The 24,965-nt window shown below is 44.0% G+C and overlaps 1 protein-coding gene across 1 annotated transcript in view; it reads left to right on the top strand.

The window, feature by feature from the left end:
• Positions 1–213: 213 nt before the first annotated feature.
• The window catches only part of LOC142295329 (cyclic GMP-AMP synthase-like), a 69,541-nt gene continuing 44,789 nt past the window's right edge, over positions 214–24,965 (top strand). The window contains exons 1-2 of the mRNA XM_075338437.1: positions 214–1,133; positions 24,304–24,526. Coding sequence (XP_075194552.1) covers positions 324–1,133; positions 24,304–24,526 — 1,033 coding nt within the window. The 5' untranslated portion in view covers positions 214–323. The remainder of the gene's footprint in view (positions 1,134–24,303; positions 24,527–24,965) is intronic.

The following is a 24,965-nucleotide window of genomic DNA, read 5'->3' on the forward strand; positions in this document are numbered from 1 at the left end:
GCAGGGACAGTTAGGTAGGTATTAGCAATATGCACCCAGAACTACTCGTGGTTCTGTGTGCATATTGCAACGGTCAGGTTCCCTTTAAGAATCAGTTCATAGAAGAAGCTGTTCATGAAAACTTGCTAGACTTCATCAGGGAACTACTTCTATTGTTCCTGTAATTATAATTCACACAAGCTTTCAGTTTCATTTCTTGGTAAATACCATGGCTAGGGAGGGGCACTGATTTTTAGAGGAACGACAAACACATTTTGCAGCACTCACATATTCAGTAGAAACGCATGAGAATGGAAGGCAAAAAATCAGTTTAACAAGAAGAAATGGCTACACGACCAAAAGAGCCAAGAGGCAGGGGGGGTACTGCTCGTAGTTCTGTTCAATCAGGAAATGCTGCAAGCTCGAAAATGAAGAGATCTGAAAAATATACATCATCTGAAGAGGACAAGAGAGGTGATGGACATTCAGGTGGGAGGAAAACACCACAGAATTCACTAAAAGAAGAAAAGAGCAAGAATTATGCTACGGATGAGTGCAATCCTACAACTAAAAAATCAACCAGAAAACAAAGAGACACACCAGCAAAGAAAGATAAAGATAATAGAACATCACCGGGAGGTAATGACATGATAGTCCAACTTACAGTCAATGAATATAATGGCTACAGTGAAACTGCAGCTGAGAAGGAACCATCCAACAAACTGGATAAATCAAAGTCATTAGACCTAGAGACAAGTGATGGAGCCAAGGATAAGTCCACTATCATCAAACCACAAAAATTAAGCCATGCCAAATGTAAATCCATCGATGAAGTATGTGGAAACGGAAAACACCAAGCAAGAGGCGCTTCAGGGAAAAAAGCATGTGATAAAATAAGTAATCAAGACAAAAAGGACATTTTAACCCTAGAGTCCAAAAGAAGAGGTTCGAAAACTGCTAGTTCCAAAACTCCTACAAGACTGATAGATTTAATTAATGATAAATTGAGATTAAAGATGGATGATATTTCAAAAGCTGCAAAGAAAGTCAATACGGTGTTAGACACAATATTGAGATCTAAAGAATTTCAAAGTGATTCTCTGTTTAAGGGTATAAAGAAAATGTCCACTGGAAGCTACTATGAGCACGTCAAGGTAAGATACCATTGTTAAAATCGATTTTTCATGAAACTTGTTTCTAGTGATAAACATATAACACAAAGCTGGATTTCTGTATTATAGAAATAGTTTGTTACATGTACTAACCTATTCCACTGTCAGATAACATGAGGCTCAAATATATCACAATACAGCAAATACAGAAGCTAAAATAAATGAATCTTTATCTTAAAAATAAATAACATAGTACATGTAATGTATCATTTTATGGTGTAAAGGAGATTAACAAAATCCATTTGTTTTGTTGTTTTTTTAAATATTAAATATATAGTATGTGAATATATAATCCCCTCCCCACCTCCTTACATGTAAGATACTATAGAAGCAGGGGCATAACTATAGTGGGTGCTAGGGGTGCAGTCACATCAGGGCACTTAAGCGTAGAAGGGCCCAAAAGCTCCTTTTGGACCCTACAAGAAGGCCAGTTTTATAAAAGACTCATGATAGTTGGGGGACATGTTGGAGATTTTGCACTGCGGCCCACAAACTTTTAAGTTATGCTACTGTATAGATGCTATGAAGCTGTGTACAGGCAATAGAGTTAAATTTACAGGTGGGGAAGGGGGTGTTGGTGGAGCAGCAATCAGAGAAGTTTATAGCTGAATTAGTAGCAGACCGAGGGGGGGCATGGGCTGAATGAGCAGCAGTCAGGGTGGTGTATAGGGTAGATATGAAGTAAAGAGGCCCTAACACTTTCACACATACTATAGTATATTATTGTAAGGAGGCTGTAGGAATAAAGAAACATGGAATAATTCACCTTTGTCAAAATAATGACTGTGAATTGAGGAATTATGACGTGAGAGAATCACAGATCATGGAAGTGGCCATTTTGAGGTTGGCAGCTCAGCCTACTGTAACAGTATTCTAATGAAACATGCCCCTAATAGTATGGGTGTCACCTAATAGGCTGCGGGCTTGTGACTGTGTTATCTGCATGTGTGAACCGCACTCTATGCAAGCCACTAGTGTGCAGTTTTATTATCCAGCAATCGCCACCTCCATTCCATGGAGGTGTGTGTGTGATTTGCTCCTCCTGCACCTGTGATGCCTCCATTTAGTGGGTATTTAGCTGTATCCTGGTAGAGTACTAGTTTTTGGCCTGGGCGATGTACACACTGCAGCCCATCTTTGCTGTAATTAATACTTAATTTTTGGAGGATATTTATTCCTGTTTTTGTTGCTATTTTTATATTTAGTGTAAGGACCTACAAGCATGAGGTTCCCCTGACGAGGGTTGTAGGCAGGGCCAGATTAAGGTTGGTGGGGGCTCCTGAGCAGCAAATCTGTTGGGGGCCCAATAACATTAACATTTTTAGACATAACAGTAGAGCACGAACTGTAGCATTTAGATATAAATCCAATGGGCGGCACGGTGGCTCAGTGGTTAGCACTGCAGTCTTGCAGCGCTAGGGTCCTGGGTTCAAATCCCACCAAGGACAATATCTGCAAGGAGTTTGTATGTTCTCCCCGTATTTGCGTGGGTTTCCTCCGGGTACTCCGGTTTCCTCCCACACTCCAAAGACATACAGATAGGGACTCTAGATTGTGAGCCCCAATGGGGACAGTGTTGCCAATGTATGTAAAGCGCTGTGGAATTAATAGCGCTATATAAATAAATAAAATTAATTATTAATTATCCTGTCGTTCTGCCACATTCAGATTTACAGTACTACAATACAGATACAGTCCAGGATAACTCACAGCCGTCACTTATACACAGAGTAGAGGTACTAACATTTTTTTATTGATCCCAATGTTAAGACAGCCAAGGAATAGTAAAAATGCAGAAAGGGAAAGTTTTCACTGGCAGCAATGGTTGCTAAAAATAACAATGTGCTCTCTACTGTATTATCTCTAGAGTAGTACATAACAACTGATGTCTGTACACAGTATACCATATACAGTATCAGAGGTGGATCGTTCAGTTTGGCGCCCCCTCCTGTACACGGCTTATGCGGTTTGAGTAGTTGTCATGTGACCGCTCATACGCCATTTTCACACTTACCACGTGCCGATGAGCTGCTCTTCCTAATTCTCTCAATGTTCAGTGAAGTACTACAGCCCATAAAGAGAAGCAGGAAGAGAAGCTAATTGTGACTGGAAGTATGAAAATGACCTGAAAGTGGTCATGTGACCACTTCTGGAATTCGCAAGCAGAACAAATAGAGCTGAATCCTTACATTGAGTATATTACAGGTTGTTAGGATTGGGCATGCTACAGGGCTTAATTTTATTATTAAAAGGGTTGTTCAGGTCCACAATGAAAATTTGTAGTTATTCTATATGACTGCTGACTTCTGAATTCTCAAAGATTGCGGAATGTACGCTGTCATGATTTTCCCATGCCAGGAGCAGTCAGAGAACCGCAAGTATGTGATTTGTCTACTTCCAGCCACATTCAAATTAGACAAGTGAATTGTGATTATACTTGTGGTTAGTGCCTTCAAGCTCTCTCTGCTGGCATCTGAGAGTCCTGACAGTGTGCACACTGAGGATTCAGAAGTCTGCAGTCACAGAGACTTTCATCACAAACCTGGAAAACCCCTTTAATGCTATTAACATAAATACTAATGTAGAAACACTTGTGGTCATGTAATTTTAAAAAAATATGGCTTGCTACATGTGTACAGGATCAGAACCAGTAAAAGGTATATAAATACATCACCAGAACCACCAGCAGTACAGTAATACATCACTAGCACCCTCATCAGTAAAGGAATATATCACCAGAACCACCAATACATGACTACAGCACCAAGTTTACTACAACAATATATTGTAATGTCATATACCCATATACAGTTAAATCACATGAATTAACAACTCCCAGTATGTCCTTAACAATTGTAAGAAAATGCTGGGAGTTGTTATTAGTATTTATCAGACTTTGGACAATACAGGAACCACAGTCCTGATGAGAAGCATTGAGTATCACACACATACATTTACATCCAGGTACCTTGTAGGTGACATCTTCTCTGATCGGAGTCTTCTTATTCTTTCTTCTACATCTTGTCCAGACGTCATGATGACTTTTCATTTCCACAGCTCATCTCTGCAGACCTCCCGGGTATTCTGCAGCACATCTTGACATTATGCCCTTAAAAATAAATAGCAGAATGATTATAATGCTCGTAAATAAAAATATATAACCTACGCTGTGCGCCTGAATAAATAATTGCCCCTCAATGTGCTCCCTGCACAAAATGACCCACACAATGTCCTTCTTATGGTACATGGCCTCTTCTTTCAGTACTGGGCCCCCTCTTCACACCGTCCTCTACATTGAGTCCCCACTATACTGTGCTTCCAAATGTCTATACTGTGCCCCCTCCTCACACTCCCCCTCCTTAGCTGTACCCTCACACTGTTCCCCATGCTACCCCATCTCTATACTGCCTTCACCCTCAGTACCAAAATCACTATACTGCACCTCAGTCTTACATGCCCCCTCCTCAGCATACTGTGCCCTCCCACTGACCACCATGCTGCCCCTTCTCTATACTGCACCTCAGTCTCACATTCCCCCTTCTCAGCATACTGTGCCCTCACACTGACTACCATGCTGCCCCTTCTCTATACTGCACCTCAGTCTCACATGCCCCCTCCTCAGCATACTGTGCCCTCCATACTGTGCCCTAATACTGGCCACCATGCTGCCCCTTCTCTATACTGCACCTCAGTCTCACATGCCCCCTCCTCAGCATACTGTGCCCTCCATACTGTGCCCTAATACTGGCCACCATGCTGCCCCTTCTCTATACTGTACCTCAGTCTCACATGCCCCCTCCTCAGCATACTGTGCCCTCCATACTGTGCCCTAATACTGACCACCATGCTGCCCCTTCTCTATACTGCCTACCTCCTTCACTATCTAGTCACTATACTGTACCTCTGTCTCAATTTCCCCCTTCCCAATATACTGTGCCCTCCATACTGTGCCCTCACACTAGCCACCATGCTGCCCCTTCTCTATACTGTCTGTCTCCTTTACTATCCAGTCACTATACTGCACCTCAGTCTCACATTCCCCCTCCTCAGCATACTGTGTCCTAACACTGGCCACCATGCTGCCCCTTCTCTATACTGACTAAACCTCAAAAAGATTGTTCTCTTTTTGACAGGGGTATAATACACAATTTACACCAACCAAAGAGACCCCTATTTTTTCTTTTATAAAATGTATAAACTTTATTCAAAACAAACCGATCAACAAAAGTGCAGGTTAAAAATCAATCTTTTGGTGCATAGTTTATGGTTGGAAGAGAGTCCTTGGGCACATTCCCTATTCTCCCCCTTCCTATCTGTGGGGTTCGGCACCCTAGTGCCCCCACTCCGCGTTGACTGGTCCTCACTTGCCCTTTGCTGCACACTAAATCGTGCTGCTAACCTTCATGAGGGGCCTTACAAAAAGTACAGTGATTCTCACTCATACCACTCATAATGTGATCATACTGGCAACAAATAGTTTAGCCAGTGATCCCACCTTGTTATATTTATGATTTTATATTGTCTGGGGTACGGTGTTTTACTTAAATGTTTTTATAGGACACAGTCTTGTTCCTATGCATCAATTAATAAATATAGCTAAAATAAATCAACACAATAGTTCGTCCTTCACCGCCGTAGGCGGTTTACTGACCAACGCGTTTCCCCTCCAGGACTTTCAATCATATGGAGGTTCCTCAGGGGCTGTCCAACATTGGGATCACTTATATAAAAACTGAAACAACAATTTGTCTTCATTAGTAAATAGCCCAATCAAAAATCCCCCAGCATTATAAGTCATCTCTAAACTCCTTGATCAGTCAGTACTCACATTATATCCAAAACATCAAGGAGTTAATCCGTCCTTTAATGAGGAGTCTTTAATTACTGAAACACATATAAAGTAGCAAGTTCTCAAGAGTCCCTTCAACATCCACAATATACTTCCCCATCCTACAGTGTACTTCTCTATACTGCCTACCTGCTTCACTATCCAATCACTATACTGTACCTCCATCTCACATTCCCCCTCCTGAGCATAGTGTGCCTCCATACCTTGCCCTCACACTGGCCATCATACTGCTCCTTCTCTATACTGCTTATCCCCCCACCCACTACCCAGTCTCTATACTATGCCCCTCATACTTTTCTTTTCCAATACCGTCCACTTACAATTTTCTCCCACCATACTGCTGCCTCACACTTTCCAATGGTGCCCCCCTGATTGCTGTGCAGGAGCAAATATGCCGCATGCCCCCCAAAGGTACACCCCTGTACAGTGAAAAGGAGAATATATGACTGGTACACGCAGGGCCGGCTCCAGGTTGTGGGCCCTGGGCGAAAGAGTCTCAGTGGGCACCATCCACACATAAACATGCACAGATACATACAGGCATACGTACACATACATATTTAAAGAGAAATTCACAAAAACACATATAAATAGACAAATCTAGACACCGTTATATACACTAACATACATAGATACACATCATACATGCACACAGACACATATTTATATTTTTATATATTTGTATATATTTTTAATATTGGGAAGCTGGCAACAGCCTCATTCACCTCCCCGCTTGTCTCCATCCAGCTCCTCCTGGGCATGTGTCTGTGCCACGCTGATTGGTGGCCGTCACTAACAGACATGACCACACATAGAGCACACTGACACTGCTGTATATACATCACAAGAGAATCTGGGGACATACACATTACTGGGGGGCATACATATTACTGAGGAAAGGGGTATACAGCAATGGGGGGCATACAGCTCTAGAGGGGGGCAGTGGCTCTGAGGTGGGGGACAAACAGCTCTGAGGTGGGGGGGGTGACATGCAGCTCTGGGGTTATACAGCTCTGGGGTGGGGGGGGACATACAGCTCTGGGGATATACAGCACCAGGGTGAGGGGGACATACAGCTCTGAGGGGGTATACAGCACCGGGGTGGAGGGGACATACAACTCTGGGGGTATAGTAGTATGCAGCCCCCATATTCCTCCATATAGTGTTATGAAGCTCCCATATTCCTCCATATAGTATTATGTAGCCCCCCCATGTAGCATTATGCAGCCCCATTTGGCATTATGCAACCCCCATATGGTATTATGCAGCCCCCAGATGGCACTATGCAGCCCCCAGATGGCACTATGCAGCCCTCAGATGGCACTATGCAGCCCCCATATAGCACTATGCAGTCCCCATATAGCACTATGCAGTCCCCATATAGCACAATACAGACCCATATAGCATTAGGCACGCTCTTGTAGTATATAAACCCCATATTGCATTAGGCACCCTCATGTATTACACAGCCGCTATATACAGTAGCACAGTGCAGACCCAGATAGCATTAGGCATCCTCATGTGGTATACAGCCCACATATAGCTCAGTGCAATCCCAAATAGCATTAGGCATCCTCACGTAGTACACAGCCCTTATATAGCATAGTGGAGAGCCAGATAGCATTAGGCATCCTCAAGTAGTACACAGCCCCCATATAGCACAATGCAGACCCATATAGCATTAGGCACCCTCATGTAGTATATAGCCCCCATATTGCACAATGCAGACCCATATAGCATTAGGCACCCTCATGTAGTACACAGCCCCTATATAGCACAGTGCAGAGCCATAGCATTAGGCATCCTCATGTAGTATACAGCCTGTATATCACACAATGCAGACCCAAATGACATTAGGCATCCTCATGTAGTATACAGCCTGCATATAGCACAGTGCAGACCCAGATAGCATTAGGCATCCTCACGTAGTACACAGCCCCTATATAGCACAGTGCAGAGCCAGATAGCATTAGGCATCCTCATGTAGTATACAGCCTGTATATCGCACAATGCAGACCCAAATGGCATTAGGCATCCTCATATAGTATACAGCCCATATATAGCACAGTGCAGAGCCAGATAGCATTAGGCATCCTCATGTAGTATACAGCCCATATATACCACAGTGCAGAGCCAGATAGCATTAAGCATCCTCATGTAGTATACAGCCGCCATATCATTTAATGCAGCCCCAATGGTCATCTGGCCACAGTGATTGTACATACCCACTTCTCCTTGTTCCCCCGCTGCTCTGGTTTCCTCGGTGCATCCACTACCTGTCGTTCGCTCTGACCTCTCAGCAGGCATGCAGTAATGACGTCACCGCGCTCCGCTGCTGAGCTGTCAGAGTGCCGACAGTTACAGCGGGGAGAATCATGAGAGAGAGCACGCCGCTCCATCTCATCATTGCTCCTAATTGTATCAGCAACTGCGATGCCAATACAATTGAAAGCGCGATCCTCAGCGGGGGGAGGCAGGTGACAGCGGGGGCACCGGGATCCCCTGACTAGCGGTATGCCACTTTTACCACCGCGAGTGGGCCCCCTGGCAGCCCAGGGCCCCGGCATTTGTCCGGGTTTACTGTGATACAGACACCAGATGTCCTACAAAATACACATTATTATATACCATCTGATGTGTGTACACAGTATATCACACTGCCCTGTATACTGGATGTGGTATACCATGTGCACAGATATACAATGTCCTGCACTGATCACACCTACAGGACCTCACATATTCTATATGTAATATGGGCCATATACTGTAGTATAATCTGTCCTGCAGGCTCAGATGTGATCAGTGCAGGATCTGTGTAGTGATGTCTGTGCTCTCTGCTGGAGCTCAGTGGGAGTTATTGCAGGGGAGGGATGAGGCTGATGACCAGGCACTGACAGCCTGACCTGATGACCCGGCACTGACAGCCCGGCCCGATGACCCGGCACTGACAGCCCGACCTGGTCAGCAGCAGTTCAGACTCCTACAATAACTCACACTGATCTCCGGCAGAGTGGCCGCTGACACTATGGAATCCCGTCCTGCTGCCTCCTCACTGCAGCCTCCTGCCCGGCACCATGATGGATGATGTCATACTCACCGTGATCCACTGAGGTCTCTGCTCCGGTCCTCACACAAGCTCCTCCTCGCCAAGAAGAAGCAGCATCAGGCATGCGGTGACGTCATCCTTGCAGACGCAGCCCACACAGCGAGCAGTCGGTGTGTCTGCAGCACAGTGACGGCCGGGATTTTAATCTTTAAAGGTACAGGTCCTGAACCACTGCGGCATTAATATAATGGCACCCACACAGATGGTGGTGGGAGCCCTCTCAGAAGCTCTTGTGGGGGGGGCCCCGGGGCTGGAGCCCCGCCTGCCCAGCCTATAATCCGACCCTGGTTGTAGGCTTCCGTATTATGGCCATAAATACCAACTAAAACCTCATATTATTTTGTACAGGATACAGCCATGCTGTTGGGCCTTGCATTTTAGAGTTTCTGTCCCTGCATGATACACAGGTGGGGTACAGCTTGGCAGCCCACCTGATCTAATAGTATGGGCGTGATCTAATAGTATGGGCGTCACCTAATAGGTTGCGGGCTTGTGACTTGTGTTATCTGCAAGTGTGAACAGCGCTCTATGCAAGCCATGAGTGTGCAGTTTTATTATCAAGCAGTCGCCCCCTCCATTTCATGGAAGTATGTGTGTGATTTGCTCCTCCTGCACCCATGATGTCTCGATTTAGTGGGGGTTTAGCTGTATCCTGGTAGAGTATTAGTTTTTGGCCTGGGCGCTGTACACACCGCAGCCCATCTTAGCAGCTCAGATAGTCCAGCTCCCCACAGGTGGAGCGAGTCCCAGGTAGGACGGTGGCGACGGGGGAAGGGCCATTGGCGCCGAAGTGTGGGGCGGTGGTGCCTGTAATAAGAAGCTGAGATAGCGGTTGCGGTCCAGGTCTTTTTACTCACAATTCTTAGGATGCTGCCCTCAGGGTACCGGTCACCGCCATGCTGAGTCTCAGCCGATTCCGGATGATTCAGAGGTCACCACCGGTGTTGTGCAGAGTGTGAGACCTTTCCTCCATGCACTTTGTAGTGTGGATCCCCGTGGCGTGAAGCTATTTGGGGACCCCAGTGTCCTTGGCTTTAGTTCCCGTCCCGTTCACAAGCAGCGCAAAACAATTATGGGCCCAACCGTGGTCTTGACTCCTTTTACTATATGCTGCTGTGCCGCGGGATCTCTGTGGTGGGCAATGGGATATGAAATCCCCCTTCCCTGGCAGATTCTGGTGGTGCAACGTGAAGTGTATGCCACCCTAGGATTCTGCACCCTGACTGCGCCGGTCCCAAAGGGGCTGTTGGGGCTCACCCTCTGGCTACCGAGTTGCTCCTCTGTCTCACCAGCTCCACCCGGTTGTCTCCTGCTTTTCTCCATTTGCCCGATCCTTTCCAGTCTGCCCGGTCCTAATGGAGGGAGCGCTGAAGCACACCCCTCCGCTGCCATGGTCCTATAAGTCCATAATGTTCTGGCACTTGCTCTCCTTCCCTGGGATAGCTCTGAAGAACTCAACCCGTGCGGTCTTTCTGAGGGAAGCTTAGTAGCACACCCCCCAGTGACCTGTTCCTTCTGTGTCTCAGACTGTTCTGTAGTGATTTCCTGTGTGTTCTGTAACTTCCCCAGTCAGCCCCCACCTTCTTGATGACTCATCCTGCCCAGGAAAAAAACACTGCTATGGTGACCACCTGTGTTGTGTAACTGACTGGCTCACTACCTGGGTGTTTGTGTAAGCTATTAGCACAAGATGTTGTGTAAGCTCCAAGCACCAGCGGTTAACCTCTTCTTACCCGGGATAAGTACGGCACCTTAATACAGATGCAATACCCTGTGGTGACTAAAGCCTCAGGGTGCGCCACATTCACATTTATAGTAACACAGAAAGTGTATATATAGGGATACGTTATGTAAAACCTTCTAGCTATCATAATCAAAGAGTCTTTCTATACATGTATGGTATCTACTGTATATATCATAATACATATAAGACATTAGGGATGTGTATGTGTTTAAGTGCATATATTTTTAGATTTGTACCAGGGGCATACAAATAAATCATAGCGTCCCAAAGCCAACATTCTAATTCCCCCTCACACCACCTCAATAAAAAAATGGGTCGCATCACTTTAAAGGGAAGGTGCCACGACTGTAGTTTTTGTATTAGGCTATGTTCACATATCCGTTGTTTTGCATCAGTCACATGCGTTGCTTGACACATGGGACTGATGCGTTGTACAACGTGTGACAAGAAATGCATGGAATTGTTCACAAAGAAAGGATTCCGTTGGTGCAATGATTTCAGTTTAAAACCTGTGTGGGGGGGGAGAGAGAAGAACTGATTTTACATGATTTCGGACGATCTGCTGGACATGCTGGGCATGCTCAGTAAAATGTGACGGATCCTGCACGCTGCGTCCCTCCCGCCCAACGGTCAGTCAGTAAACGACTGATGCGCCGTGCGGCGGATGCAACGCAAGGTCATCTGTCACAATCCGCCACTCATACAAGTCTATGGGAAACAACAGAATCCGCCAATCGGATTGCGTTCTTTATCAGAGCGGCGGATTGTGACTGATCTTAAACAACGGAAATGTAAACATAGTTTTAATAATATTGATTATGGAATCAATTATGTTTAAAGCAAAATTAAATTCATTGTTTATTTAGTTTTTATTTAATTCTATTTTTACTCAAACACTGGGGGCTGCCATCTTGGATATGCTGTGTGTAACGATAGTGGGCTCCTCAAAACAACTCTCAAATGATCTGAAAACAAAGATTACTCAACATAGTTGTTCAGGGGAAGAATACAAAAAGTTGTCTCAGAGATTTAAACTGGCAGTTTCCACTGTGAGGAACATAGTAAGGAAATGGAAGAACACAGGTACAGTTCTTGTTAAGCCCAGAAGTGGCAGGCCAAGAAAAATATCAGAAAAGCAGAGAAGAAGAATGGTGAGAACAGTCAAGGACAATCCACAGACCACCTCCAAAGACCTGCTGCATCCTCTTGCTGCAGATGGTGTCAATGTGCATCGGTCAACAATACAGCGCATGTTGCTCAAGGAGAAGCTGTATGGGAGAGGGATGCGAAAGAAGCCGTTTCTGCAAGCACGCCACAAACAGAGTCGCCTGAGGTATGCAAAAGCACATTTGGACAAGCCAGTTACATTTTGGAAGAAGGTCCTGTGGACTGATGAAACAAAGATTGAGTTGTTTGGTCATACAAAAAGGCATTATGCATGGAGGCAAAAAAACACAGCATTCCAAGAAAAGCACTTGCTACCCACAGTAAAATTTGGTGGAGGTTCCATCATACTTTGGGGCTGTGTGGCCAATGCTGGCACCGGGAATCTTGTTAAAGTTGAGGGTCACATGGATTCAACTCAGTATCAGCAGATTCTTGACAATAATGTGCAAGAATCAGTGTCGAAGTTGAAGTTACGCAGGGGATGGATATTTCAGCAAGACAATGATCCAAAACACCGCTCCAAATCTACTCAGGCATTCATCCACAGGAACAATTACAATGTTCTGGAATGGCCATCCCAGTCCCCAGACCTGAATATCATTGAACATCTGTGGGATTTGAAGCGTGCTGTCCATGCTCGGCAACCATCAAACTTAACTGGAATTGTTTTGTAAACAGGAATGGTCAAATATACCTTCATCCGGGATCCAGGAACTCATTAAAAGCTACAGGAAGCGACTAGAGGCTGTTATTTTTGCAAAAGGAGGATCTACAAAATATTAATGTCAATTTTATGTTGAGGTGCCCATAGTTTTGCACCGGTCAAATTTTGTTTAAATGCGGATTGCACATTTTCTGTTAGTACAATAAACCTCATTTCAATCCAGAAATATTACTGAGTCCATCAGTTATTAGATATATGAAACTGAAATAGCTGTTGCAAAAACCCAAATTGTTATAAAGAAAAAAGGTTAACATTAATAGGGGTGCCCAAACTTTTTCATATGACTGTGATATTCAACAGTGTCTGCATTCTCAGGATACAGATATTGTTGAAATCCAGGTACCAGGCTTGGGGAACGGTGAATTTGCTCCTTAGACCCCCCAACTCAGAGGCTTTAAAGCGGTAGACCAGTGAGTTGTGTATGTGTACATGTACAGCGGAAAGAGAAAGATGAATACAGAAACATCCATATTAAGCCATAAATTTTTAATACAGGTTCAGTCATATTATACAATTATATAAAGGGAAAAAAAATAAGTATATATACAGTAGGGAAAATAAGTATTTGATACACTGCCAATTTTGCAACTTTTCCCACCTACAAGAAATGGAGAGGTCTGTAATTTTTATCATAGGGAAACTTCAACTGTAACAGACAGAATAAAAAGAAAATCACATTGTATGATTCTTATGAAATAAGTATTTGATACAATATAAAAACAGAACTTAATATTTGGTACAGAAACCTTTGCTTGCAATTACAGAGGTCAGACATTTCATGTACTTCATGCCCAAGTTTGCAGACACTGCAACAGGGATTTTGACCAACTCTTCCATACAGATCATCTCCAGATCTTTCAGGTTTCGTGGCTGTTGCTAGACAACATTGCGTTTCAACTCCCTCCTTCTATTGGGTTCAGGTCTGGAGACTGGCTAGTCCACACCAGGACCTTGAAATGCTTCTTAAGGAACCACATATTAGTTGCCCTGGCTATGTGTTTCAGGTCATTGTCATGCTGGAAGACCCAGGCATGACCCATCTTCAATGCTCTTACTGAGGGAAGGAGATTGTTGCCCAAAATCTCACAATACATGACCCAATACAACCTCCATTCAATATAGTGCAGTCATCCTGTCCCCTTGGCAGAAAAGCACCCCCAAAGTATGATGTTTAGACCCCCATACTTCACGGTTGGGACGGTGTTCTTGGGATTGCACTCATCCTTGTTCTTCCTACAAATACAGCAAGGGGAGTGGATACCAAAAAGTTCTATTTTGGTCTCACCTGACCACATTACCTTCCCCCATGCCTCCTTGGTATTATCCAGATGGTCATTAGCGAATTTCAATTAGGCCTGGACATTGATTGGCATGAGCTGGGTGATTTTAATCCATGATGTAGTGCGTTCATAACAATAATCTCTGAGACTATGATCCCAGTTCTCCTCAGTTCCTTGACCAGGTCCTCCCATGTAGTTCTGAGCTGATTCCTGATATTTTCAGTTTGGACTTTCCCCATAGACTTGCATTAGATGCAGAAAATCTGCAGGTAAAAAAGACGCATATGTATGTTTAGTGCATTTACGCAGTGCAAATGCATCAAAAAACACATCTAAACAAAACAAATCAGGCATCAATAAAGTTAGTTGAAATACAGGTGGCAGAATAAACAGTAAGTTCTCCAAAATAAAAGGTTTAAGTCCCAATACACACAAACACACGTATACAGACACCAAATAAAATATATAAAGATATACTGTAGTTAGTGTGACACAGTAAAGGGTATGGTGATTGATGGGAGCTTTATCCCTTCTAGCATATGCTCTGTGCACTGGTGAGCAGCAGAGAAAAGGTTAATCTGAGGCCTGGATCTTCTCTGCTAGTTCAGGTCTTGAGGCAAGGGCTGATGAGCATACCTGTATGAGCAGCACAGTATAAAAAAGGCAGCCAAAACTCAGCCTTTGTAGGGAAACCAAAGCTGTATGGACTGGGACTGATGTGTTGTTTACCAAGCTGGACTTTTCCTTTTGTAATCCTGTCTGAAGTAAGGCTGCATTTATGTTTATGTTCACTGTGAATAAACACTGACTTTTTTGGACTAGAAACCTGTGTATGCCTCTTTACTGTGTCCCTGCCAACGCCTACCAGAACTGAATCCCTACACTAGATATATAATATAGAAATATATTAGATAGACCAGATAGGTATCCTGCAGCTATATAATGTATATAATGTCAAAATCCCCCTAAATATTATACACTTGCACCCCTTAGTAATTTTCATGTGTCATTAAAGGGTGTTTAGCCTGGTTTAACCTTAGAAATACATAAATAATTAAAAAAGCAATATGGGGCCCCCACTATTTTTGATAACCACTCAATGTAAAGAAGACAGCTGTGAGCTGATATATTTAGGCTGGAAAGGCCAATGGTTATTGGGCCCTTCCCAGCCTTAAAATACCAGCTCACTGATGCCCCAGAAGTGAGGCATCAAATAACATGCACTAACTCTGGCGCTTCGCCTCAGCCCTTCCCGATTGCCCTGGTGAGGTGGCAATCAGGGTAATGATAGTTGGGGTTGATGTCAGCTGTGTAGTATCAGCTGGCGTGAAGCCCTAGTGTTGTAATGGGCAGGCATCTATCAAACACTCCCACTACTAACACAGTAAGGGAAAAGAAAAAAATGCACACACAAATACTTTATTTGAAAAAACACCCTACACTTTCCCTGGATCACCATTGTCAAAGTAGTTTTTGCTACTTTAGATAGTTTTAGTGATTCTATTAGTGCTGGTGAGACTCAAGGAAATTTGTATGTTCAAACACTTTTTCTCAAAAATCTCCAATCCCTGAAGAGTAGACTCTTTATTATATACTACATACGAATCATGCATAAATGTAGGTGTTTCTAGAACAATAATAAGTAGTAGAATGCATAACTGCATAGTAAATGCAGACACTCCCAGCATCTACCCAGCTTAACCAAACCCCCTCAACAGTTCTTTGTTTCAAAAGTGGAATTCCATCCCTTATAAACATTTTTTGGGCAAGCCTTACCATGTTTACTCCTTCCCCATTTTATCCTTTCCCCTCTTTTTCTTCATGCCTGTCAAAATAATTAGTATTCCTTCCTAACAGATAAAGTTGGTTAACCCACCCATATATCACACAGAAAACTACATGGCTACACCATTCAGGGTAAGCATCACTACCCTCATCCCTTCCCCTGTTCAGAATATGCAGTGAGGTACATATTGAGGATTGGTTCAACCACAACTATGACACTTATTGGTAAAACATTGTTCAAATGCTACTGCAGTGTTGGCAAGCTGGTCATGATGCAAAAGAAGGATAGGCGTATTCTCTTTTTTTATAAAATAGAAAACAACAAGATTAGAATTGTGGAAAAAATTAAGTTAGGGTACCTTCACACTTAGCGATGCAGCAGCGATCCGACCAGCGATCTGACCTGGTCAGGATCGCTGCTGCATCGCTACATGGTCGCTGGTGAGCTGTCAAACAGGCAGATCTCACCAGCGACCACTGAACAGCCCCCAGCCAGCAGCGACGTGCAAGCGACGCTGCGCTTGTACGGAGCCGCCGACTGGAAGCTGCGGAGACTGGTAACTAAGGTAAACATCGGGTATGGTTACCCGATGTTTACATTAGTTACCAGCGCTGTGTGCAGGGAGCAGGGAGCCGCACACACTGAGCGCTGGCTCCTTGCTCTCCTAGCTGCTGTACACATCGGGTTAATTAACCCGATGTGTACAGCAGCTACATGTGCAGAGAGCCGGAGCCGGCAGCACAGGCAGCGTGAGAGCTGCAGAGGCTGGTAACTAAGGTAAATATCGGGTAACCACCTTGGTTACCCGATGTTTATCTTGGTTACAAGCTTACCTCAGCTGTCAGACGCCGGCTCCTGCTCCCTGCTCGCTTCATTTGTCGCTCTCTCGCTGTCACACACAGCGATGTGTGTGTCACAGCGGGAGAGCGGCTTTGAAGAAAACGAACCAGGGCTGTGTGTAACGAGCAGCGATCTCGCAGCAGGGGCCAGATCGCTGCTCAGTGTCACACACAGCGAGATCGCTAATGAGGTCACTGCTGCGTCACAAAAAGCGTGACTCAGCAGCGATCTCGGCAGCGAGCTCGCTGTGTGTGAAGCACCCCTTAGTCTTTTTATACAAGTAGGTATACAAAATACTACTTTGCATACTATTACATATATAATTAATCCTATAGTAATTACTTGTACTTTGTAATATCCATAAAAAACAACCACTTAATCCCTTAAATCAATTAGCTGGATTTATTCCCGATAATTAACTTGGCCATTCAAGATTACAATGTTCCTGTGAATTGTTTTTCCAATTGTTTTATCTGCATAACTCCAAATGGGTCAATTTAGTGACAGCAGGCTGGACCTATTATCTGACACATCCCTCTTTGCGGAGCAGTAAGGTAATCTAATACAATTGTGTATTGTTTAGTCACTAGTAGTATCCACTGTCCTGTAAGTATAAAAAATAATTTTAAAGCATCAAACACATAATTAGTAATACTATCAAGAAGTTCAGCTAACTTTTCAGTATTAGGTTCATTCTCAATAGCTAAACCTACTACGAAGGGCTGCTGCTAAGTCTTCAGCTTTATGATCTTTTTTTGTTTCTATGGTAACAAACACTGCATTACATGAAAACCTTATGTGTCTAATATATTGTATGTTTTCAAAATGTTGTGTTTGTTGCTTATGGCAAAAGTGTTCTATGCACGCGGGGAAACAAAATGTCAGAGTCTAATGCAATATTCACAGCAACTGAGAGCAGAGGAGTGATAAAATTCTTATTTCTGCAAGGAAAGTCCGTTAAGAATATTCATGGTGATATGCCACATACATTGGGGGATCAATGCCCTTCATATTCCACAGTTAAGAACTGGGTTGCCAAATTTAACACTGGCCACTTCAGCACCAATGATGAGGAACGTCCTGGACAACCGAGAGTGGTTGTTGTTCTGGAGATCGTCGATGCTGTGCACAACCTCATACTGGAGAATCCACAAATTTCAGCTAAAGCAATAGCAGACATCATGGAGATTTCCTGCTAACGTGTTTGTGTCATTATCCATGAACATTTGGACATGAGGAAGCTATTTGCAAAGTGGGCCCCCAAATGTTTGACAACAGATCAGAGAAACATGTGAGTGAAAACTTCCCGGTCCATTTGTCAGTGTTTCCGGACTAATAAGGACTTCCTGGATCGAATGGTCACTATGGATGAGACCTGGATTTTATTTGTATGATCTTGAAAACCAGAAGCAGTCAAAAGAGTGGAGGCACAGTGGTTCTCCTCCTCCTAAGAAGTTCAGGGTGCAATAATCAGCCACTAAAGTGATGGTGTCTGTGTTCTGGGATAAGGAGGGCGTGCTGCTAGTGGACTACCTTCAAAAGGGTTCCACTATCAATGCAAGGTATTATATTGAACTTTTGGACCAATTGAAGGCAGCTCTGAAGCCCAAAAGGCACGGCAAGTTGTCCAAAGGAATCTTGTTCCTGCAAGACAATGCCTCTGCTCACACTGCACAAGTAACCACGGAAAAACTGGCAGTGCTGGGCTGGTTGACCACCCACCTTATTCACCAAATCTAGCTCCCTCCGACTATCAACTGTTTCCAAACCTGAAGAAACACCTCAAGGGTACCAAATTCCACATCATTTCTGATGCCATGGCTGTTACGGATGACTGGTTTGAGGCACAACCGAAAGCCTTCTTTTTGCAAGACTTACAGAACTTGGAATACCGATGTAAGAAATGTGTTGTCATTAGTATAGAGTATGTGGAATGAATGTAAAGTTTCATCATCCTATCTTGTTTCTTTCTGGGTAAAGCCGAAGACTTATCAGCAGCCCCTCATAGCAAAAGTACTTGTTCCTACTGCTCCTTTAGGTAACCACCAATAAGCATTATGTCCACAGACAACATACACTCCAGAGGGTAACTGATTTTGTATTCCATAAGTTAACATAACAACTAAATTCATAAGAACAGTAGAGCAGTTAAAAGAACACATACAGTCATTAGTATTGTTAGCCATGTGATATAGTACACTGGAGATTAAAATTAGAGAACCACACACAATTTCCTAAATTTTAAGGTCATTGTGTAGTCCTATGTGATTATATCCTAACATGAGTAAACTAGCAGTATTTTAAGCTTATTTCATAAATTGAATTTATTCCAAAGCACATAATAAAAGTGTAAATGAGATAAATGAAAAAGAACACTGATTCAAATTAGAGAACACTTTCAGACACCTGCAAGTTATTGGTGTTAATCTTGTGACGCCCTGGCAAAACCAGGTAGTCACACACATAAGCCCCTGCAGAACACCTTACATACAGCCGACCTGAAACCCTAGCCACCCCCCCTCAGGGAAAGACAGGCACACCAGTGGGCGGGACCAGGTGGATGGAGAACGCCCACCTAGGGGTCTGGAGAGCCCAGGGTGGGAAAAACACAGTTCAGTTCAGTTCAAGTCGAAGTGCAGTTGAGTTTGGAGTGGAGTGAGGAGGTGAAGCTGAAAGGTGTCAGGGCCGGTGTCCTGACACATTGGCTAGGTAGCAGACGGTGGTCGCGTCTAGTAGGAGACGGGAAGACGGCAGCCGGAGATCCGAGGTGGACCGGGGCAGGGTTGGAGTCCACCGGTACCGACACTGGAGAACCGACCCGGAAACCGTGCACACAGGGGGTACTCAGACCCTGAAGCCAGGACCGGCACCAACGGCCTAGCTAATTAACTGATTGAGGGCAGGATCAGAGGTCCTGTCCCAACCTAAGTCCCGAAAAGAGTCAACCACCCACAGAGAGGAATAGGGCATCCGCCAGGGCCCGGTAGATCCCACGGGTCAGCGTCAGCAGGCACGGGCACGGCTCCCAACAGTAGTACCGGGAGCGGACTCCTGCGTTCCAGACCGGGATGTCCATCATACACACGACACTGTGCAGAGGAAGGAGACACAGACCACCAGCCCAGGTGGGGGACCAGAGTACAACCGGCCGCGGCAGCTGGCCACCAGCACCTTGGTTAATACTGGACTTGTCTGATTTCTTTAACCGTGAATAAGCTGAGACTCCCTGGTTTGACCAGGCGTGCTGGCCCCTGTCATCACCGTCCCCTGCACCAAGTCACCGGGTCCCGGGGCAACCATCCCTACCCACGGCGCTGACCCCCGCAGCAGCTGCTTCTGGGTCGGCTGTGTCGTGCATCATGAATATGCGTGACAGTAATGAGCCGGCTCAGAAGCAGCAGGGAGAACAGGCTGCAGAGAGCGTTGCTGGAACCAAGTGAGTTAAAATGCTTTTTATTTTAGAAGCACGTTTTTTTGGTCCGTGGGACATCAGTGATGCCAGAAAAAAATGGACATGTCTCCGTGCGGCAATCACGGACACGCGGGTACGCCGCACGGAGACACGTGCAGTGAAAAATCACTGATGTGTGAGCAGACCCATTCATTATAATGGGTCTGCGTATGTCAGTGATTCTGGTACGTTTAAAAAAAGCACAAACGTACCAGAATCACTGACGTGTGAAAGGGGCCTTAGTGAGGAGCATATTGACAGAGAATTGGTCACAGTTCATTTTAGTGATTAAAGCAAGTTTAATTTATTTAGGTCTGATGGGAAACATTATATTCGTTGACAAACTGGGGAAAGACTGAACCCAAAGTGTGTTAAGAAGTCAGTGAAAGGTGGTGGAGGAAGTGTCATGGTCTGGGAAATGTTTTCGGCAGTAGGAGTTGGACCTCTCATCCAGCTACATGGCAGAGTGAATGCAAGTGTGTATCAGAACCTTCTTCAAAAACACATGGTTCCTGACTTGCGTTTATCACTCAATCAGCCAGAAAATCTCATGCAGGACAATGCCCCCTGTCACACAGCAAAATGGGTAAAACATTTCCTTGAAAAAGAAAACATTGAAATGGCCAGCCTAGAGTCCTGATCTAAACCCAATAGAAAACCTCTGAAAAATCCTTAGTGACAAAGTTATGGCCAAGAAACCCACAACAGTCAAACAACTGTGGAAGAGACTGGAAGAAGAGTGGACCAAAATCACACCAGAGCAGTGTAATAATAATAATATAATAATATTTATTCACTTATATAGCGCTATTGATTCCACAGCGCTTTACATACATTGTCAACACTGTCCCCATTGGAGCTCACAATCTAAATTTATTCTCTGTATGTCTTTGGAGTTTGGGAGGAAACCGGAGAACCCGGAGGAAACCCACGCAAACACGGGGAGAACATACAAACTCCTTGCAGTGTGAGAGTCTAGTGATGTCCTGTGGCCACAGATGTGCTGAAGTCATTGAAAGCAAAGGCCTGTACACTTCCTAATTCTTAATGATTAGTGACTGTTGTTACCGTCATAAAATTTGGTTATAATCTTTCTCTGTCCTACAGTCATTGTTGTTCTCTAATTATGATCATCACATTTTGGGCAAAATAAAGGTTTTATGTTGATAAACTTTGGATCTTTTGTAAAACACTGTTCTAGTAGCATAGTGTACCCCTTACAAAAAACCTTCAAATGTTGATCAATGTAGATTACATTATTTCTGAAAAAAGCAAGTGCTCATACATTATTCTCTAATTTTTATCTCCAGTGAATGTAAAAGGGCCAGAGTTGCTGTCTTCATCATCTGTCATCTGAGCACCCATTTTTTCAATGTTGATGCCCTATCATCATGAGTTATTATGAACATATCTCATTGTGGATGACCCATGGTCACATTACCTAAATCCATATTTATTATTTTCCTGAGCAGAAAACTTGCTTGAGTATATGTATCAGGTTTTTTTCCCAACTCTATACATTTTATTGGTACATTACTTCATTTAATACTATTGTCCAATTGATAAATACTGCTGTACTTGCTCAGTGATCACTTTGGTTTGTTCCTCACTTTATGGATATTGTTCAATCTTTACAGGCACTGTTCCTGGTTTTACTTTGAGTCACTGCAGTCAGTGTCAGGTATCCTACATCAATTCTTCCATTTTTTCCCATAAAGTTTCTGGCATTTGCTTCAATGAAAGATCATAGCCATGTGGTTCAACAAATGCATCTTTACTTTCTCTCTCTGGGCACGTGGTTGGTCATCTATTAACTGTTCAATATATAGATATGTATCTAAAAGAGCAGAATTCAAATTAGACTTTCCAAAATAACCTTACCATCCTTGTTTTTTATATGTGCCTCTTTAGCTGCTAGCAGATCTGCTCCCAACACAGGGCAAAAATCGTACCATACCGCAAGGTAAACGGCGTAAAAAAAAAAAAAGCCAATTCTTCAGCTGCTAATGATTAGCTCGTTCTGCCTTCCAAAGATTGCAGTATGGCGCAGCTCACATTTATCCTGTGCTCTATGTGGAGTGCTAACACCGACAACTACGTATAAATCTCTGAAAACATGATTCAGACAAAATTCCCAATGGAAAATTCACTGTAATGAGGCAGAGGGCGTCACTTTGAAATCCCATCAGGCCTGTGGTCCGGTGGTGACCATCTTTTTAGGTGTGCACAAAAGTGCAGTTATCAACACTTTTGTTCACCTTTAAAAAGAGCCACACGGCTGGACAGAAGCCAAACAAAGTCTGGAGTAAAGTTCCAGTCACACTAAACAACTTACCAGCGATCCCAACAACGATAGGGATCGCTGGTAAGTTGCTAGGAGGTTGCTGGTGAGATGTCACACTGCGACGCTCCAGCAATCCCACCAGCAACCTGACCTGGCAGGGATCGCTGGAGCGTCGCTACACGAGTTGCTGGTGAGCTCACCAGCAACCAGTGACCAGCCCCCAGCGCCGCGTGGAAGATGCTGCGCTTGGTAACTAAGGTAAATATCGGGTAACCAACCCGATATTTACCTTGGTTACCAGCGCACGCAGCTACACGTGCAGAGAGCAGGGAGCAGCGCACACTGAGCGCTGGCTCCCTGCTCTCCTAGTTACAGCACACATCGGGTTAATTACCCGATGTGTGCTGCAGCTAAATGTGCACAGAGCAGGGAGCAGCGCACACCGGGTGCAGCTGCACAGGGTACATATATAGGGTATAGAGTACAGGGTGCAGCTGCACAGAGCAGGGAGCAGCGCACACCGCTTAGCGCTGGCTCCTTGCTCTCCTAGTTACAGCACACATCGGGTTAATTACCTGATGTGTACTGCAGCTAAAATGTGCACAGAGCAGGGAGCAGCGCACAATGCTTAGCGCTGGCTCCCTGCTCTCCTAGCTACAGCACACATCGGGTTAATTAACCCGATGTGTCCTGCAGCTACATGTGCACAGAGCAGGAGACGGCACTGACAGTGAGAGCGGCGGAGGCTGGTAACAAAGGTAAATATCGGGTAACCAAGGACGGGGCTTCTTGGTTACCCGATGTTTACTGTGGTTACCAGCCTCCGCAGAAGCCGGCTCCTGCTGCCTGCACTTTTAGTTGTTGCTGTCTCGCTGTCACACACAGCGATCTGTGCTTCACAGCGGGACAGCAACAACTAAAAAATGGCCCAGGACATTCAGCAACAACCAACGACCTCACAGCAGGGGCCAGGTTGTTGCTGGATGTCACACACAGTGACATCACTAGCAACATCGCTGCTACGTCACAAAAGTTGTTCGTTAGCAGCGATGTTGCTAGCGATGTTGCTTAGTGTGACGGGGCCTTAACTCTGCTGCCTCATTATAGTGAATGGATACATCATGAGTTTCACCTGAGTCATGGATTTCAGAGACGTAGATAGAAACCCGATGTAAGTGCTCAGCATAGAATAAATGTGAACTGATCTAAAATGTTCTGTATACCAAATTGGCACCAAATAGCATTCAACACAACCCACAAAAACACAAGTTCCCACTCAGGTCCATCATCTGTTATGGAAATATAGGCGGCTTCCATGTTACTGGTAGCACAAAGTAAATATGATGGTCTCAATGCTCTGTTATTGAGGGAAACTTGGTAAAATATTTTCTGAAAATTATAATTTCGATATTATAACTTTTCCGCGAGCATTAATCACCACATTGAAGAGAGGATTGTAGAATAAAGTTTTACTGACTGTGTATTCTTTAGGCCAGAGGTCCCCAACTGCAGTCCTCAAGGCCCACCAACAGTGCAGGTTTTTGGGATTTCCTTAGTATTGCACAGGTGTTAAATGTAATTACCTGCCCAGGTGCTGGTTCCAACAGCAGTGCAATGCTAAGGAAATCCTGAAAACATGCACTGTTGGTGGGCCTTGAGGACTGGAGTTGGGGAACCCTGCTTTAGGCCATGCTCAAACAACTGACATTGATAGTAAAGAACAATAAAATATGGACAAGCCATGGGTCTCCTAATCAAAATTAAATACTTTGATAAATATGGTATACATGAGGCTGGTAAGTTCAGGTCAGGAAAGGCATGGCCAGTTCAGGCATCTCAGTCTATACTCTGACCGTAATTATCCCATGTATTTCAGATTTTGCTTTTTCCTACGACCTGACAATTATTATTTCATTCACAGATATCAAAGCCAAATGAATTTGACATCATGTTAGAAATCTCACTTGAATCTTTCCATACAATTTATATGACACACCTTGACAGGAATGGGCCTTTCTACACGTTGGCCTTTAAAGATCGAAGACCAACAGCCATGTCGGTGTATATTGATGAGCAGCTAAACATTATAAAAGCAAGTGCTATCATGAAGGGATTCAGAGATCTTATTAGTAAAATAGTTGAAGGTAAGTGAGATGTCTGTGATGTATTCCTATATATTCACTGATAATCATAGGATATACATCTTTACGTTACATGGAAGTTATTATATATATACCTGGATATATCTATATGAAAATATGTTTTATTTTACTGCGCTTGGAAAATATAACCATTTCCATCTGAGTGTAAGGCTATGTTCAAACAGGGTGTTTTTGCTACATTTTTGGGGGGCAGCAAAAAAAATTAAATTTTTCAATAAAGTTAGTTTAATTCATCAAAAAAGGGTAAAAAAAAAAAAAGTAGCAGAGATGTATCTGCAATTTTTTCACTCTCATTGCTTTCAATGGTGAAAAAACAATCAAAATTGGTGAAGAAATTAATATGACGCTGGTTTCAAAAATGCAGCATTTTGCCAATTCAGTTAAGAAAAAAAAGCAAGTGTGTGTCCATGAGATTTCTGGA

This window comes from Anomaloglossus baeobatrachus, chromosome 3 (genome assembly GCF_048569485.1).
Source record: "Anomaloglossus baeobatrachus isolate aAnoBae1 chromosome 3, aAnoBae1.hap1, whole genome shotgun sequence".
Taxonomy (NCBI): Eukaryota; Metazoa; Chordata; class Amphibia; order Anura; family Aromobatidae; genus Anomaloglossus; species Anomaloglossus baeobatrachus.